The sequence below is a fragment of the Brassica napus genome, chromosome A9, assembly GCF_020379485.1.
Source record: "Brassica napus cultivar Da-Ae chromosome A9, Da-Ae, whole genome shotgun sequence".
In the NCBI taxonomy this organism is placed as follows: Eukaryota; Viridiplantae; Streptophyta; class Magnoliopsida; order Brassicales; family Brassicaceae; genus Brassica; species Brassica napus.
This window is the reverse complement of record NC_063442.1, coordinates 12405414-12422727: the sequence shown is the minus strand read 5'-3', so window position 1 is coordinate 12422727 and position 17314 is coordinate 12405414. Positions and strand designations below refer to the sequence as shown.

The following is a 17314-nucleotide window of genomic DNA, read 5'->3' as shown; positions in this document are numbered from 1 at the left end:
TTGTGTTTTTATCTGAAAATATTCATTTTTATCATAAAATATAAATTTTAGTGTTTGATTTATGTTTTTTAAAACATAAATAATAATTTATTATGTTGGTTTTGATTTAATAGTTATAAATAGATAAATATTTATAAGAACACTACGCCCGCATAATACCTAGTTTTATTTTATTTGAAATGGATATTTCTTTCTGAAAAAATATTTTTAAGATCTTTATAAAATGTATTTCTAAAAAAAATTCGTTCATAAAAAAATTTACTTTAATTTGAAATTCTAATTATATTTTTTATAATTAAACTTTAAATTAACCAATTTGTGGAAATAAAATTTAAAATGATCCAGAAAAGATTTTATTAGATTTTTCTTAAATAATGTTTATTTGTATTTTAAATAAAATATATGTAGATTAAATTATATAAAATTTGATTAAGATTGAGGATTGTTCATTTTAAAATATCACAAGTGGAAGAAGTTATGACTTATATTTTAATAGTATAGATGTAAACTAAAAATATATTTTATAATTTTATTTAATATATATTTTGAATCCATTAAAATTAATTTCTTGTATTATTCTACTTTTTCATGTATTAATTAATGAAATGATTTTTTTCTCAAAGAACTTGACAAACACGTCCTTGTCTTTTTAATCCACGTAGCCACGTTTTTTAATTGGTTGTAGAAGCCATATAAGAGCAAAAAATTAGTTTTATTAGTGATAGATGTGTTGTGGAATATGTGTTTTCAAGTTCAATATTGTCTTTTCTATCAAATCAATACAAATTGATGAAAAAACAACCAATATGACAGATCAATGTTTATAGCTATTATATATATATATGAAAAATGGAAAAAATTGTATCTCAATGACATGCACAATTTGTAAACTTTTTATGTTGAACTAATTTTTTTAGATAACTCACGATAAATCTCAATGACATGTGCAACATATATTAATTTTTGTGAGAGGGTTAATTAGAGATGTTAATAAATACATATTTTAGATTTGCGAAGAGTGTTTTTTTAATAATTTCTAATACAAATTTCCAAAAATATTATATATTTTTGTACAAAGTAACTCGAATAATAATGCAATATCATAATTTACAAAATAATATTTCACTCATAATAAAATAATCACAGGAAGTTTAATATGTGTTGAGTTGAATTATAATAATTTTATTTTATGAAATAACATATGTTCATATAATTTTTTATTTGTTTTTATTATTATATACTCAAATTAAAATTTATATAAAGAGATATATAATAATAAAAACAAATACCAATATGAAGAACGGTTTCTTCTTGGATTTGGCCGAATTTATCGGATATTTCGGTTAACATTAATTTTGCATACAAATTATTCAGATAATTCGGTTCTTTTGGGTAATAGAGATAATTTTAAATATTCCAGTTAAAAAAAAGTTAGTAATTCAGTATTTCATTTAGTTTGGTTTAAAAGTATATATTGTATAATATTTGATAATTTTAATGCTGAATATAATTAATATTTTAACATATATGAACTGTATTCTAGATATTTTAATATCCATTCGTTTTTTTGTTATGTTTCAATTTATTTTTCTTTTTTTGGTTCAACAGATATATGAACCGTTCAGATATTTGTGAACATCGGCTCGGATTTTTCTTCGATTCAGTTCTGGTTCAGTTTTTGGTTAGTTTATATCATGTGGCCTAATCATACTGTTGCTAATTGTATTACTAGGTTCAAACTGAGTTATAATTTAAAAATAATTTTTGATGTTTAAATTTAGAAGAACGGTTTTTCATAAGGGTTTGTACTGCACATTTATTTGTTTTATACTGATAAATATATAATCTATTGAATTATATGTCCATTTAATTATATGATTTCTGGTTTTCTTTAATGTTTTCGTAATAGAATTTACAAACAAAGCTTTAAATGTACCTAAAGGTTAATGATATTAAGAAAATAGTGTAATCCAATGTTCAAGAAATCATTAGGCAGTAACTAGGCGTTTTATAGAAAACTACCAACTAGGTGGATAATTCGGGGTGTATGCGTTAATGAGATTGATTTATTTTATATACATTTTATATTTATATGAGCTATTTTAGTCTTTGAGTTTAATTATAAAATTATTGTGATAAATTATCAAAACTATATATACAAAACAAATCAAACAATTTTGTGGATTTATACTGACACTATTTCTTAATTTAACATATTTAGATTGATTTAGATTGCTTCTAACTGAATTAGAACAGTTTTAACCGATTTGAATCGTCTAAATCGGTACACATTGAAAATTAGGAAAATTGGTTTGTCTATGACACTAGAACGATTTTTAGAACTTTGGTGTAATCCGTCTATTAGGTTTCGGTCTCGCATTGTTCTTAGTTCGTTTTTGAAATAGACTGAATCCATTTTGTAACCCGTCTCACAATAGTTGAGGTTCGTTTTTAATATTTTCAACTTTTCATATTCTAATGGACTAATATGTCATTTTGACCATATTCTCTCTACTCTCACACGTTTTAAATATTTGATAGAACAATCTCTAAAAATGCAAGTTATAAATCATTAACTTTAATCTGTACCACCATTTAATTAGATCGAATAAATTAAATATTGATTTAACTATTAAATTTCATAACTTTTTGTCTGATTAAAATATTTATGTCGGTCTAGTTATCAGATTTAGCAAAAAAAACTGATGTAAATTATTAGTAATATACCTTATGGTTAAAATTTTATATCATCAAACCATTCGTACTGTTTTGTAATTCCAATTAAGATTATTAATTTTGGATCAAATTATTGCAATTTCCTCAATCCACCCTTCATTTTAAAAGATATTAGGGAACTATGGATACATATTTGGATATGGTAAATTGGTAATATATTATCGGGTTTGCAGGTCTATAAATAAGAAAGACCACACTTCAATTTCAGTCATCCAAGTTTCACTCCTTTATCCCCCATCTCACCCACATTGTCTCTCTAAACAATAAAATGAATTCCATAATGAAACTCTTGGCCTCGCTGTTACTGTTTATTTTTTCTTCTCTTCTCTTTGGTAACTAAAATTGTATATAGTTATCATTGCAACTGATTCTTTAAAATCCATATGACTACATTTTCTTATATATCACTCTTTTTTTTGCAGGAGATGTCGTTGTAGCTGAGAGTTTAAATCAGAAAGATCCGTTTTCCGGTCGAAATAAATTGTTTGTGTTTGGAGATTCTTACGTCGATACTGGAAACACAAAGACTACTGATAAGGGGGCATGGGCATTCCCTTACGGTATCACTTATCCGGGTAAACCCTCTGGCAGGTTCTCAGACGGCCACATCTCCACCGATTTTCTAGGTACCTCTCTATTATTTAAGCTTCTTTATTTTTTTTCAATTTGGAGCGTAACACTTAAACATTGTCTTCATTAACTTCAGATGAAAAATATTATTGACAGTTGAAGACTCTAGTTTTAGTTAGGAAATCCACTTCAACGGCGTATGAAAAACTTGTCAAGCGAAAATACATACTTTGTTTCAAATTTAAATGTGTGTTTGGAGGTTTCCCGAATAACAATTTTCTTATTCAAGCCTCTTACTGTCTTCCATGCATATTTATATTTTTAATGAGTTAGATACATGTTGAATTTGTTTGACAACACGATTTCCTATTTCTCTTTTAAAATTCATTAATGTGTTAATTTGACTGATCATCGTTATTCCATATTTGTAATGAGACTCATGTTTCCTCCATACAGCCCAATTGCTAAGGATAAAATTACCTGTGACCTACGCCAAGAAAGATGACGTGGATAAGACAAGGTTACAATACGGAATGAGTTTTGCTTATGGAGGAACAGGAGTGTTCGATACTTATGTTAATTATCCTAACATGACCGCTCAGATCAATTACTTCGAGCAACTCCTCGGCAATGTCTACTCTCCTCCGTCCGACCTTTCTTCGTCCGTCGCTCTCGTTAGCGTTGCTGGCAACGACTACATTACTCTCGTTCGCGCATATCCTAATGATCCTATCGGATTATATGTAAGATTAACTTGAACAAAAAAGCTATCTAGTAAGATTAGTAAACAGTTTTTCTCCAAAAAAAAAAATATAGCAAACAGTATTAAAAATACAGTTATAATTATATATACTTCTTGTTCGATTTTTAGTTATACAATTATTTTTATAACCGAATGACTTTGAACAAAAAAAAAAGCTAGAATGCAGTCGATATATCAATTTTGTACTGGTTTAGTATGAGAATTAAACTGAAAACTGGTCTTCGTCCTTGGCTAATAGCTTTAACCAGTGCACCATGATCAGTCTGGGTGGTATAGTTATTTAAATTTTTAACTCTATTGCATTTCTCAGGGGGCGTTCAAACCATTCATCAGGAAAGTTGTGAATCAAACCGAGGTGAATTTGAGGAGAATCCACACCTTGGGAGTGAAGAAGATAGCAATACCATCATTGACACCACTCTGGTACATCCCCGCGTTAGCAAACTGATAAGACCGTATTACATAAACTACGGAGAGCTGAATATTGTAAAGAATAAAATTGATAAAAGTATACCAAAGATTAAGAAAAGAATGATACAACTGCAGAGGCGAGATATTATCTCTTTCCTTAACTCAAAATACGTCCCGTAGTGCGACGGTTTGATAACGTAATGAGTCCCAAGATACAACTGCAAAAATCTTCTGATTTGCGTCACTCTATCAGAAGCCTGGCGAAACTAGTTTTGTGTATACTCTCAGACTCAAAAGAACAAATCAGAGAAAAAAAAAAATGGAGAATTGTTATTTTGCCGTGTAATGAAAACTGCACAAGTGATCTCTTTTTATAACTTGAAGAGAAAGTACACGTTATGCAAATAAAAGGAGTCAACTAACGTACATATCAATTATTATTATGGAATTGATTTCCAAGATCTCGTACGTTAGTTTGCAAAGTAATATTGTGACTTTGACCAAGTCATCAAACTTAAAAATACTTTGCTTGGGTTTATCAAGAATAAAATTAACTAAATAAGTTAATTGACATAATGTCTCATTAACAAATTTAAATTTAAACTCTAACCCAAATATCCAAAGTGATCCATTTGCTAAATCTTTTATACTTAGCCAAATTTAAAACTTTATACATCACTCACTTTGGACCTCCATTTCTCATTCAACACAACTCCGATTTTGACCAACAAATACACTAACGCATAGTGTTCACGGTGACGATTGCATCGTGCCCAAATTCCGGTCTTTCCGACAGACGTCTCCGTCGAAAAACCCATCGAAAAAATGGTCCACACCACTTTGTCAAAAACGAGTTCCAACACAAACTACACCAGTGTCGCAGGCATTGTACAGGATCTGGTAGAATACCACAACGCTTTGTTGCAGAAATCAGTCGCCAAGCTTAATAAGGAGAACAATCATTCGGCTTTTACCATCATAGATTACTACAATACCTTCTTGGCTATCTTCAACAACACAGGAGGAATCCCAGGTAACAAAAGTCAACAAAAGCAGTTTCATACTCCCCCAAAGTTTAACATTTTCATCTTTAATATATATAATGGAAATGCAGGGATTCCGACGTTTCAAAACATTTCCATACCATGTCTCGGGGATGATGGTAAAGTATGTGATGATCGTAAGTCTGCTTTCTTCTGGGACGGAATTCACCCTACCCAAGAAGGATGGAAATCGGTTTACAAGGTTTTAAGACACAACATCACCGCAGCTTTGATGCCTAAAGCGTAAAAACACTTCTCGGGATCGAAAATAATAAAACGTATTTTAAATTGTATTGTGTGCCAGCAACTCTAGGTCTATTGTATGAACGAATAAAGACCTTTGACTATAAAACGTATTTGTAATGTATTGTGTGGCATCTCTCGGTGTCTTGTGTGAACGAAAAAAAAGACCTTTGGCTAATAAAACGTACAGATTTGTAATGCATTGTGTGGCATCTCTCGGTCTCTTGTGTGAACGAATAAAAGACCTTTGGCTAATAATATAGTACAACCAAAGAAAATTATGCAGACCAAAAAATACGTCCAACACCTACCAATAGCAGACAAAAAAAATACGTTCAGTATTTCTTAATTCAATGATATAGATTGGTTCATTCATATGATCCTCAATTTGCAGAATCAAACTTATCCGAACTCACTATCAAAACTATAAAATGAGAATTAAAAAAAAATAGGGGAAGAAACATCATTTTTCAAACTCTCAAAATAACTAAAACACAAAATTGCAACGAATTGTTCAAAAGAGTACTTTTCAAGACTTTTCTGAAGAAAGAGCGAATACAAACTGGAAAGAGAAAAAAGAAAGACAAATTGTTTAAGCCTTGGCAGAGGCACGACCGTAAAACTTGTTCTTCTCCTGGGTAGTCTGGAACTTGCCATGTCCCATCTTAGAGGAAGTGTCGATAAACTTGAGGTTGATCTGCTCCATGGCAAGACGGGAAGTCTGAGTGAGCAACGACTGTCTAAGAGTCACAACCCTCTTCTTTGGACCCATGCAGCATCCCTTAATCATCAAGTAGTCATCCTTCACCACACCATAGTGCGCGAATCCACCCATTGGAGTCACATCCTTCTCAGTCCTATCATAGCCACAACAAACGTCATCAGTTACATAAAACCTAAACAGGATATAAGAGAGAGAAACTCTACTGACCTGTCGTATTCAGTCATGGCAGTGTGCGTCTCCTGACCAACCTTGCCCAACCTGTAAATCTTCTTGTTCAGCTCGGTACGGTGATGGTAACCGTTCTGACCGGCTCTGGCAACAGTGTAGGACACTCTAGCCGGATGCCACGCACCAATACAAGCAACCTTACGCAGACCCCTGTGAGTCTTACGTGGAAGCCTAGTCACACCCCAACGGGTAACAACACCTTCGTACCCCTTACCCTTGGTCACACCAATCACATCAATCATCTCATCCTTCTGGAAAACAGCGTCGATGGGAATCTGCTTCTCGAAGAAGCTGTAGGCAAAGTCGACCTTCTGGGCGATGGTGCCACCGTTGATCTGGATCTCCATCATGTGAGCCTTCTTCTGCTTCAACCCCTTCATCTTCCTGATCTGAGTGTGGGCCAGAACGCGGATGACGGTTCCGTACTTCTTCATCTTCTCGAGCTGGGACTGGATGCTCTTCTTGCCTTCCTCGGTCTCGTACTGCTTGGCGTACCCGGTGAAGGCCTTCTTCTTGGACTTGGCCCAGTTCTTGTAGAACCTTCTCCTGACCTCCTCGCTCAAGTGCTGTGCCCAGACGGTGTTCAAGGATCTTAGGCCTCGGGGAGTCTTGACGTAGGCAACGACACCGACGACCACCATAGCGGGGGTCTCGATGATGGTAACAGCCTCACAGGTCTCCTTCTTGTGAAGCTCTACACAAGCAAAGATGATCATTAGATTATCTATATTGAAAATGGAAATGAAGAATAACATTTAAATGAATGAGAGGCACTTACTGGATCCGGGCTTCTCGACATCTCTAACAATGTGGGTCATACCAGCCTTGTATCCCATGAAGGCTGTGAACTTGCAAGGCTTGGTTTGGTCATCCTTTGGGAAGGCCTTCACTGTTGATTCAAATACATCATTCGTTTATAATTAAAAGAAGAGAGAAAACTCCAAAGTAACTCTAGAAAACAGAGCAAATCTTGCTCTCACAAGATATTCAAGCAATCATTCTTATAACACAGACTCGGACATCATGCAAATGTGAACTAGATAACCAGATTAAACTTTCAATTTTCTAGATTACCATATTCAATGATATTGTGTCTAAACTAGAGAAAATAAAATCGTAACTCAAAAACGCATCTTAAGTTCGATATTATAGATACCCAAGTATGCATTTCATTTTCAAATAATGCTGAATCTAAATTTGAAGACACTCAGACGCAACTCAAGAAAACTAAGCACGTGTTCCATCAAAATAACCAAAGTATACATTTTAATTACACCATCGAAGTTGTAAATAAAACACAAGCGCAAAACTACAAAACAAATGATATGTTTCGTCTGAAAGAAACCAACGTAAGCATTTGAATAAAAATGAAATACCTTTTCCTCTGTGACGGTTAGCTCTCTTCCTAGGAAGGAAACCAAGTGACCCGTGCCTTGGGTGCTCAAACTTCCTGTGAGACATTTTCTTCCTCCTACCATTAAATTCGAAATCAAACTCAGAAAGAACAAACTGTAGATTCTACCGGAATACAAATCGTAACTGACGTAAAAGAGGAGAGAACGTGAAAGAAGAAGAAGAGGGAAGAACCTGAAGATGCGATAAGTCCTGCGGCTGAAGCTCACTGCTAGAGAAGTGGAATAGAGAAGCCCTAATATCCTTTTATATGTCTGATGTAAAACCCTAAATGTTTTGGACATTTTAAAATATGAAACCAGTTTTTCTTATTGGGCCTCAAAAGCCCATCTCCTGTAAATCATTGTTCTTCTGTATATCAACCATCTTCTTCGTGTTTGAGGAGAATTATGGAGGTTAGATGAGAATTTATTGGTATGATAAAAGATCACACGAATTGCAATTTTATTGGTGAAGTCATGAAATGATGAATTAAATGCTTTTGTGATTGCACTTAAGTATACTGTAATCCATCCAGCTAAACACCAAAACTTGAAAGACCAATTCACATTGAGTTACAAATACTTTCTAGAAGGCAAGACTAAATATATGAGAGGACGGAAGAGTAGAATAAATTCTTTGAGTGTTCTGTAAGACAATAACATGTGACGACTGAAGTTAATTTCCATGGAATTGGGTAAATATATAAATAACACAAAACATGTTTTTTTATAAGAAAGAGCCATTGGTTCGAAGCGTAGAACTAATCTCCTATGATCCTTTATGGGAGGATTTGATCTTTGCTTTTATTCGACCACCACCCTTTGGTTTTAAATAACACAAAACAATACAACTTTAACATTAACACAGAAGAAAGTGTACCAGAAAACTATGTTTTACTATCCATCTCTTACTACGCTTTTGTGTAACCGCCAAGTTCGACATCTTTGGACTGTGTAGTTTCTACACCTTCCTTCAAAAGTTGAAACTCTTCTTCAGTCAAGCTGTGTTTCACACTGTTCAAAGCCTTTGCCGCAAGATTAGACCGTTTCTCCAGCTCCATGGCCCAGCTATAGATCACCATCCCAACAATCGCAACGAACATGCCGGACACGTTTTTGAAAGTCATTGCAGAATCAAACAGGAGCCACCCCAGTGTCAAGATACACACAGTCTTCATGTGACCTATAACCTGGAACGATACCGCTGAAAATCGCCCGATGCAAAGGTACTGGCTTATGTTGCAGAACACAGCTAAGGCACATGAGAGAAGGATGAATACCTTGCAAATGGTTGAGAATAAATTAGACAAATGAATAGCAATAAATAAAACGAACCAGAGATAGAAGAAGCTTACAAAGCAGCCAGAAGACATATTGTAGTTCAAGATGAACTTTCCACTGAGGAGATAATCAACAAAAGGACCAGCAACAAGCAGCGAAAGAGCTTGAATCGGCGCTGTTTTACTCAACAGCTCGAAAGATCCAATCGAATATTTCTTCTGCAAGGAACCTATTAACTGGCACAAGCACACAATAGATCAGATTCCGGATCTTAAAAGACCAATTCAAGAAGATGATGACACTTACAATCTGCTGCAAAGACGAGGAGAAAATGGCAACACACGCGCATATAAAGCCTTTGGCGTTAACTTTGACATCAGTGACAGTGCAAATCCCAACACCAACAACAACAACCACAACGGCCACTTTCACTTCTCTGGAGTAGCGTTTGCTGTGGAGGATCCACTCCATGACGCAGACGACGGGGATCATGCTCAGCTTCGAGATCTGGTAAAAGCCGACGGAGTTGAGCATGAGGCTGAAGTTCATGGCGGCTATGGAGACGTTAGCGACGACGGAGAACCAAATGAGCTCCCAGAGAGGGACGTGTTTGGATGCGGAGAGCCCCGTCGCGTTTGAGACGAAACCGACCAATGCGGTTAGAGCGAAGTGGAATCCGGTGAGAGTGGTTGCTGAGTGAGAGGAGTAATCAATATCAGATCTCAAATCAATGATAATAAGAGAGAGAGAGGGAGAGGAGACGAACCGAAGCTGAAGGAGAAACCAGAGGAAGACATGAGCTGCTTATTGGCCATGATGATCCCAACGGAGCTGATCACATTCATTGCCCAAGCTCCCATGTCGGAGACCGATGAAGACTTTCGCTGCTGCTCGTTCTCCGCCGCCATCTCTTTAGTCAAACCTGATTCAGATCCAGATGACTCCGTCGGTGGAATGAAATCAAATGCAGGTTTTAGATCCTCCGAGACGAGAGAGAGATGGTTAAAGCGGTTTTGATTCACGCTTTATAGGACACTCAACTTCTTTCTCTCCCTCTTTCTACGATTCTTCACGTTCCATAAACATCTTACTTCCCTACAAAAATAAACTCTTTAAAGTAGATTTAATTAATAGCTACGTCTTTACGGGAATCAACAGTACAATATGTAACAGGGGTAAAATCATTTTATGAAGAGAAATATATGTATATGTAATAGGGGTAAAATCATTTTATGAAGAGAAATATATGTAACTATATAAAATTATTTCACAAATGATGTTTTAGCTAATTTTCGGCTATTCATTTTTTTCTTTTTGCATAGAACAAAACTATTCTATCAAAATAGATGGTCTGCATAACTAAAATAAAATAAAACAACCAACAATAAATAGATTACTATGAAACAATCTACTAGTTCTGTAGAAAATGACACAATAGAAATGAAGGAGAAAATGACACAAACAGTAGTGCTTGTTGACCGGCAACTTATTAGGCAGGCGCTCACAAGCTAAGGAACCACTTTTTTTTTTTTTGCTACCGTTAATTTGGCATTACGCAAAGTCAAAGTCAAACATTTTGTTTAAGCAGCCAATAAGTCATTACTCTTGATTTTTCTTCTCTCTCAAAGAGGGGAGAACAGGTGACGATCACACAAATATTTTTTTTTTGATCGAGTTAAAATATTCTTACTCAAGCAACTTGAGATTACATAGTTAAAACATAGGGATAATTTGCTCAAAAACAAAGAAAAATAGTGGAATTAGTGAACTAACCAAAACAGTGAAACATGCAAAAAGGTTAGTGAAGTGGGGCAATGTAATTGTCGAAACTACCCCTCTGTTATAGTCAGTTTTCTGTTTCAGAGTGTAGGGTAAGTACAATTAGTATCTTTAGAAATGTGTCTACGTACAATAAAGATTTGGCAAAGATTTTGGATTAGATTTGAAAATATTTTTCTTTGAAAAAGAATGGATTGTGTTTTCCTGCAAGCGAAACCTTTTCCACTCAGTATCTGACACATTCGGTGCCCCAGCAAAAAAGAATCCAACTATAGGATTTGCATCAGTAACATACAAGCTCACAAGATCAGAGTCGCCGCCACCACAGCAGTACCAACAAAGCTCAGCTGGCGGCTTGAACATGAACATGGAAGTGAGCAGGTGAAGAAGAGAAGAGGTAGACCGAGGAAATATGGAATGGAAACTGTGAAGCCTCGCTGATTTTTGTACATGGACCTCCTTCTTTCACCGTTAGCCAACCTAGTGGAGAGTATGGAGATGGTGGTGGCTCCGGCGGAGGGGGGTAACCTCGCCTACTGTTAAGAAGATGAGAGGACGAACTACTTGTTATAGCCTTGGGCTAAACATTGGAAACAACCCAACTGATGGAGCAAAAAGAAGTCTTCTGAAGAGAGTGGGACCGATGGTGGGTGTGTAGATTTCTAAATCCAAAAATTGACTTAGCTTTTCTATGGTGATATGTATATAGTTAAGTTTACACAAGAATATCTTTTGTGTGTAGTCTTCGGTTACAGATAACTTTAGCCTGGTTAAGTTTATTTTTGGGTTGATAAGCTTTATTTTCTTGTGACCGATGAGGGATCACTTTTACAGAACCGGTTATAAGAAATTTTAGCATTGTTTGCTTTTTTTTTGGCTTGTTAAACTTTCTTGTAACCAATGATGTAATATATTATCATGCAATGAAATTGTTTTATTGTCAAGTCGTTGCTTATACCATTTAACTTTCGTAAGATAAGCATTCCCAAACTTTAAAAGCATGATGAAACTCAAATTTTAGCCATATATCAGCCTTAGAAAATATGGAAACTTGTTGTAGCAATGAAACTTTCTTGTAATAGATAAGGGATGATTTTTACAAAGCCGGTTATAAAAAAGTTTAGCATGGTTTGCTTTACCTTTTGGCTTGTTAAACTTTCTTGTCACCAATGATGTAATCTATTACCATGTAATGAAATTGTTTTACTGTACAAGTTGTTGCATATATCATATAACTTTCATAAGATAGCTGGTTATGCTAAATATACGACAAAGTTAACTCATGATTTGAAATTGATATCATAAGAAATCAAATCATAGCTATGACATACTAGGGATTAACCCGGGCTACGCCCGGGATTTTTATTTTTTTTCTAATTTAAGTTGTTAAATTATTTATATATAGGTTATGATATATATATTTTTATAAATCTTAAGATGCATGTCATAATTAAAATTTATTTTAAATTTTAACACGTTCAATTAACATATTTTTACTATTTAAATATTTTTTTGTAATTTTTTTGGCTATCTAATTATCATATTTAGCAAAACTATCTGTTGAGTGTTGGAATAAATGTTTTAGATATTTAATTAAACTGCAGAGTATTTTCGGATCGATCACATGCTCAACAATCGATCGATTCGTAAAAAGATGGTCGATCTCCTTGGCCAGGTAAGTACAATTTTAGCAAAAATATCTTTGATTTTCAAATATTAAGTATATAACTATTCTTTTGAATATTCTCTTTTTGAATTGTATTTTTTGATTAAATTATTGTATTATAATGTTTATGTAAATATTTTTTTGTGATGTTTGAATTTGTTTTATTCGTATACTTAACCTAGATGATATTGATGTTTAACAATTTATTGTTTTCTGGAAATAGAAAATAATGATATATCAAAACGTATCTAATACTTGTTAAATGATAGTATAATGTAAATTACATCCATTATTTGAAAATAACCATTTGTTGTTTTTATTTTTTTTAAATCAGAAATTATTTTTATTTAAAAACATTATTCATATATAATATAATAGTTTAAGTTTGGAAGATTAATCTATATATATAAATTATGTGTATGTTTTAAAAAATAATTTAAGATGTTATATATTGAGTAACTGAATAAAAGCTGAATTTCTTATCTTGAAAATCAAATAATTATATTTTTGTCTTCATGTTATACTCATCAATCCATCATTGATATTTATAACTCAGTATGCTTAAAAAAAAACTTAGTTTGAAGTAATAAATGAATTTAATAAAGTAAATTCATCACCTATAATATTCTGTAAACTATATTTGAAAACTCTCTACAATTATATTTTAAGCATAATTACTATTATTTAATTTAAGTTATTTTAAGCATAATATATGCTAAATCAAGTTAAATTATATTTACAATAGGACTATCCTAAACCGGTTAATAAACCAAAAACAATACTAAACCAACATGAACTAATACCGGATTCGGCGAGGAAGGAAGTGTTCTGGGATAAACGCTTGAATGGATATTAACTGTAATGGTTTGATCATGAAAGAGTTAGTATGAATATTAACAATAAAATTATGGATTAGATTAATTTAAATTTGTAAGAATACCTTTGAGTCTATGAAAAACAATTCAATTCCCTGAATAAGTTTGCCCTTTGGAAATTGCGGGGTTTCCAACAATGAATCCACCTAATAAAAAGTTCGTTCTTATAAAAAATCTCTTTCAAGGTCATTAAAAGTTTTTGGGACGGCAAGGGTTAATGGTGGAACCATTTTTTTGCTCGAGTGTTTTGAAGCTTTCCTTGATAGTGTGAGGTTGACGTTGATGGTATAATGAGTTTTATAGGGACTTTCTTGATGTAAAACTATATTTTTTTTTAATGTGGTATTTCCATTTTTATATAATTTATTACCATTTTAAGATAGATGTTTAAATCTTAATATATTTTTTCCATTTTTTAAAATGTTTATTTCCATTTCTTATTTTTTTTACGTAATATCTATATTTTATATTTTAAAATAGATATTTAAATCTTAATGTACATTTTCCATTTTTTTAAATTGTGTATTTCCTTATATTATATATTTTACATTTTAAGATAGATGATTAATGCTTAATGAACTTTTCCATTTTTTAAATGTTGTTGTGTATTTACTTATTATTATATATATAATTCATATATTATATATTTACATTATTTACTTATTATTTACTTATTATTTATTTTCCTGTATATGTATTTCTATTTCTTGTACTTTTTATTTACTTAATATCTCTATTTTACATTTTAATATAGATGTTTAAATCTTAATGTACGTTTTTCATTTTTTAAAAATTGTATATTTTCATTTGTTATACTTTCTATTTATGTAATATCTATATTTTAAATTTTAAGATATATTTTTAAAACTTTGTAATTTTCCATTTTTTAAATTGGGTATTTACTTATATTATATATTTACTTATTTTTTTATATTGTGTATTTCTATTTCTTATACTTTCTATTTACTAATAATTTTATATTTTAAGATAGATTTACATTTTAAGATAGATGTTTAAATACTAATGTACTTTGTCCATTTTTTAAATTGTGTATTTCCTTTTCTTATACTTTCTATTTGCGTAATATCTATATTTTACATTTTAAGATGGATGCTTAAATCTTAATATACTTTTTCCATTGTTTTTAAGTTGTGTATTTCTTTTTCTTATACTTTCTATTTACTTAATATCTATATTTTACATTTTAAGATAGATGTTTAATATTTAATATACTCTTTCCATTTTTTATAAATTGTGCATTTACTTATTATTGTATATATAATTTGTATATTTATAATATTTACTTATTATTTATTTTTCTATATATTGAGTATTTCTCTTTCTTATACTTTATATTTAGTTAATTTATATATTTTATATTTTAAGATAGATGTTTAAATCTTAATGTATTTTTCCATTTTTAGTGTAAAGCGGCAATGTTTAATAGAAGAACTTGGACAAATAGTCAAATAGTTATATTTATGTTTTTTTTCTTTTTTTTATATAATGGTAATGTTACATTATGGAGATAAGCCGTTTTTTTAGTGAAAATTGTAATCTTACATATGTTTAATGTAATTTTTCTATTTTTTTTATGTTGTGTGTTTACATATTATTGTTATTTTTAAATGTAAAATGGTAATCTTACATATGTTTAATGTAGTATTTCCATTTTTTATGTTGTATGTTTACATATTATTTATTATTTTCAAAATTATATATAATATTTTTTTTACAAAATAGTAATATTACATTATGGAGATAAGCCGTCTTTTTTTTTAGTGAAAAATGGCAATCTTACATTGTTTAATTAATGTAGTTTTTCCATTTTTTATGTTGTATGTTTACATATTATTATTTTTAAATAAAAATGTAAAATAGTAATCTTACATATGTTTAATGTAGTATTTCTTTTTTTTATGTTGTATGTTTACATATATTTATTATTTTTGAAATTATATATAATGTTTTTTGTTTTTTTTTTATAAAACGGTAATGTTACATTATGGAGATAAGCCGTCTTTTTTTTAAGTGAAAAATGGTAATCTTACATATGTTTAGTGTAGTTTTTCTATTTTTTGTGTTGTATGTTTACATATTATTTATAATTTTCAAAAATTTGTAATATTTGTAATATTAAAATGTAAAACTATATTTTATGCCACGTGTCATCTTTCGAGAGAAGTTTTTTTTGCTGATGTGGACGCTCTATGGAGCCTCAAAAGGTCCCTTTTATTAGTATAGATTAAATGAACATACTAATAATGTTTATGTATATGTACTCGTCGAAATGCCAATTTGTTGGACAGCTAATCTAATATATATCTGGTTAGACAATAAATTACATGGGATGAAAGCTGAATTGTTGGTAATGTCAAGTTGTTAGACAATTAATAAAATATTTACACGGTCAACAAATAAGTTATGTGGGATAAAACTTGTTTGAATTTTGTATATCACATTTTTTGATACCATATGAATCATAATATGAATATAAAAGATGTTAATAATAATTGTAGCAGCTAACTAATATCATAGTCGGTTAAGTATGCCATTCTTTTGCTAAATTATGTGAACATCTAATAAATTATGTTACCAGCTGTTATTTAAGTAACCAATAATTAAAGTTTCATTGTTACCACAGTAGCAAAGTAGCAACCAAAATCGCCGTCTTCGTATTACATAATTCAAGTTAATATGAGAAAATATGTTTATATATACGTATAATCTTTAGCCGGCTATTAAAGATTCATTCTTACCCCAGTAGCACAATGTTAATTATCCCGTCTAATAAATTATGAAAACGTCTATTATTCGTTTGTTACGATGCACCGAAAATTATTTTAACCGTCTAATACAAATTACAATATAACTGACATTGACATATCTCCAAAGAACCTTCTTGATGAATCATCATTTTCTCATACAATCAAACACAAATCTTCTCATACCAAACGACGAGCCATGTTGTCACCATCTCTCTCATTTGAAACCTTAAATATCCATTGACCATGTGTCCAAAGCTTAGTTCTTTATCAATTTATGTGATACATCACATAACTCATTCGAGTTATCATTTCCATCGTATATTGGATTTGACGACTAAATCAATTATTTATCCATCTAATATTTTGTCAAACTAGTTAACTTTCTTGATTCAAATCCAAAGAAACAATCACATAATGTATTTCATTCTAACCATAGTGCTAAAGTGAAATTTTCAAATGGACTGGGAAAACTTGAACTATTTACAATCACGTTTATCCATAATATGTTTACAAAATATTGTTAGCCGGCTAAAAACATTAAATACACTGACTAATAAATTATGTAACCGTCTATTGTTTTGGTTTGTGACAATACCAAAATATTATTGTTGCCGTCTAACATAACTTACATTATAGTTTCGTTATTTATAACCCGTGTAAGTGAAATGATATCCTTATTTTTAGCATCATATGGGTTTCAGCTGGTGATCTGAGGTTTGGCAATTTCCATAAGATTGAACATCGACTAACTTTGGGACGAAGCTTCTGAAATAAGTACCAGAAGCATCATCCTTGCTTTTAGCATGTTCTCCATCTCTTTCTCCAAACTGATT

General features: G+C 31.5%; 3 protein-coding genes across 4 annotated transcripts; 1 reads left to right on the top strand and 2 right to left on the bottom strand.

Moving 5' to 3' along the window:
- The first annotated feature begins 2914 nt into the window (after window positions 1-2914).
- Window positions 2915-5966, top strand: LOC125577877 (GDSL esterase/lipase At5g03610-like). Of its 2 annotated transcripts, none has more exons than XM_048739958.1 (6): window positions 2915-3068; window positions 3159-3362; window positions 3763-4049; window positions 4380-4513; window positions 5347-5513; window positions 5595-5966. In XM_048739958.1, the coding sequence occupies exons 1-6, from the start codon at window positions 3005-3007 to the stop codon at window positions 5768-5770; spliced, it is 1032 nt and encodes a 343-aa protein (XP_048595915.1). In that variant the 5' UTR covers window positions 2915-3004; the 3' UTR covers window positions 5771-5966. The 2 variants fall into 2 exon arrangements, with proteins under 2 accessions (XP_048595915.1, XP_048595914.1); XM_048739957.1 differs by having other exon boundaries at window positions 2916-3068; window positions 4380-4509; window positions 5343-5513.
- Window positions 5967-6234: 268 nt separating this feature from the next.
- LOC125577875 (60S ribosomal protein L3-1-like) lies at window positions 6235-8470 on the bottom strand. Its single transcript, XM_048739955.1, has 5 exons — window positions 8306-8470; window positions 8095-8189; window positions 7497-7607; window positions 6698-7412; window positions 6235-6623 (listed from the first exon to the last, which is right to left on the bottom strand). Exons 1-5 carry the CDS (start codon window positions 8413-8415, stop codon window positions 6359-6361), a joined length of 1296 nt encoding a protein of 431 aa, XP_048595912.1. The 5' UTR covers window positions 8416-8470; the 3' UTR covers window positions 6235-6358.
- Window positions 8471-8820: 350 nt separating this feature from the next.
- LOC125577876 (UDP-rhamnose/UDP-galactose transporter 3-like) lies at window positions 8821-10504 on the bottom strand. Its single transcript, XM_048739956.1, has 4 exons — window positions 10160-10504; window positions 9700-10085; window positions 9468-9629; window positions 8821-9392 (listed from the first exon to the last, which is right to left on the bottom strand). Exons 1-4 carry the CDS (start codon window positions 10299-10301, stop codon window positions 9024-9026), a joined length of 1059 nt encoding a protein of 352 aa, XP_048595913.1. The 5' UTR covers window positions 10302-10504; the 3' UTR covers window positions 8821-9023.
- Between the last annotated feature and the right edge of the window lie 6810 nt (window positions 10505-17314).

What these genes read in the sequence shown, in the direction of transcription:
- LOC125577877 (XM_048739958.1), top strand. Translation starts at nt 3,005, where the DNA reads ATGAATTCCATAATGAAACTCTTGGCCTCGCTGTTACTGTTTATTTTT. An exon ending in ATGATCCTATCGGATTATAT is followed by an intron (nt 4,050 to 4,379) that starts GTAAGATTAACT and finishes TGCATTTCTCAG; the next exon opens with GGGGCGTTCAAACCATTCAT. An exon ending in TACATCCCCGCGTTAGCAAA is followed by an intron (nt 4,514 to 5,346) that starts CTGATAAGACCG and finishes TTCCAACACAAA; the next exon opens with CTACACCAGTGTCGCAGGCA.
- LOC125577875 (XM_048739955.1), bottom strand. Translation starts at nt 8,415, where the DNA reads ATGTCCAAAACATTTAGGGTTTTACATCAGACATATAAAAGGATATTA. An exon ending in TAACCGTCACAGAGGAAAAG is followed by an intron (nt 7,608 to 8,094) that starts GTATTTCATTTT and finishes TTGAATCAACAG; the next exon opens with TGAAGGCCTTCCCAAAGGAT. An exon ending in TGTCGAGAAGCCCGGATCCA is followed by an intron (nt 7,413 to 7,496) that starts GTAAGTGCCTCT and finishes TTGCTTGTGTAG; the next exon opens with AGCTTCACAAGAAGGAGACC.
- LOC125577876 (XM_048739956.1), bottom strand. Translation starts at nt 10,301, where the DNA reads ATGGCGGCGGAGAACGAGCAGCAGCGAAAGTCTTCATCGGTCTCCGAC. An exon ending in TGGTTTCTCCTTCAGCTTCG is followed by an intron (nt 10,086 to 10,159) that starts GTTCGTCTCCTC and finishes CCTCTCACTCAG; the next exon opens with CAACCACTCTCACCGGATTC. An exon ending in CCTCGTCTTTGCAGCAGATT is followed by an intron (nt 9,630 to 9,699) that starts GTAAGTGTCATC and finishes TGCTTGTGCCAG; the next exon opens with TTAATAGGTTCCTTGCAGAA.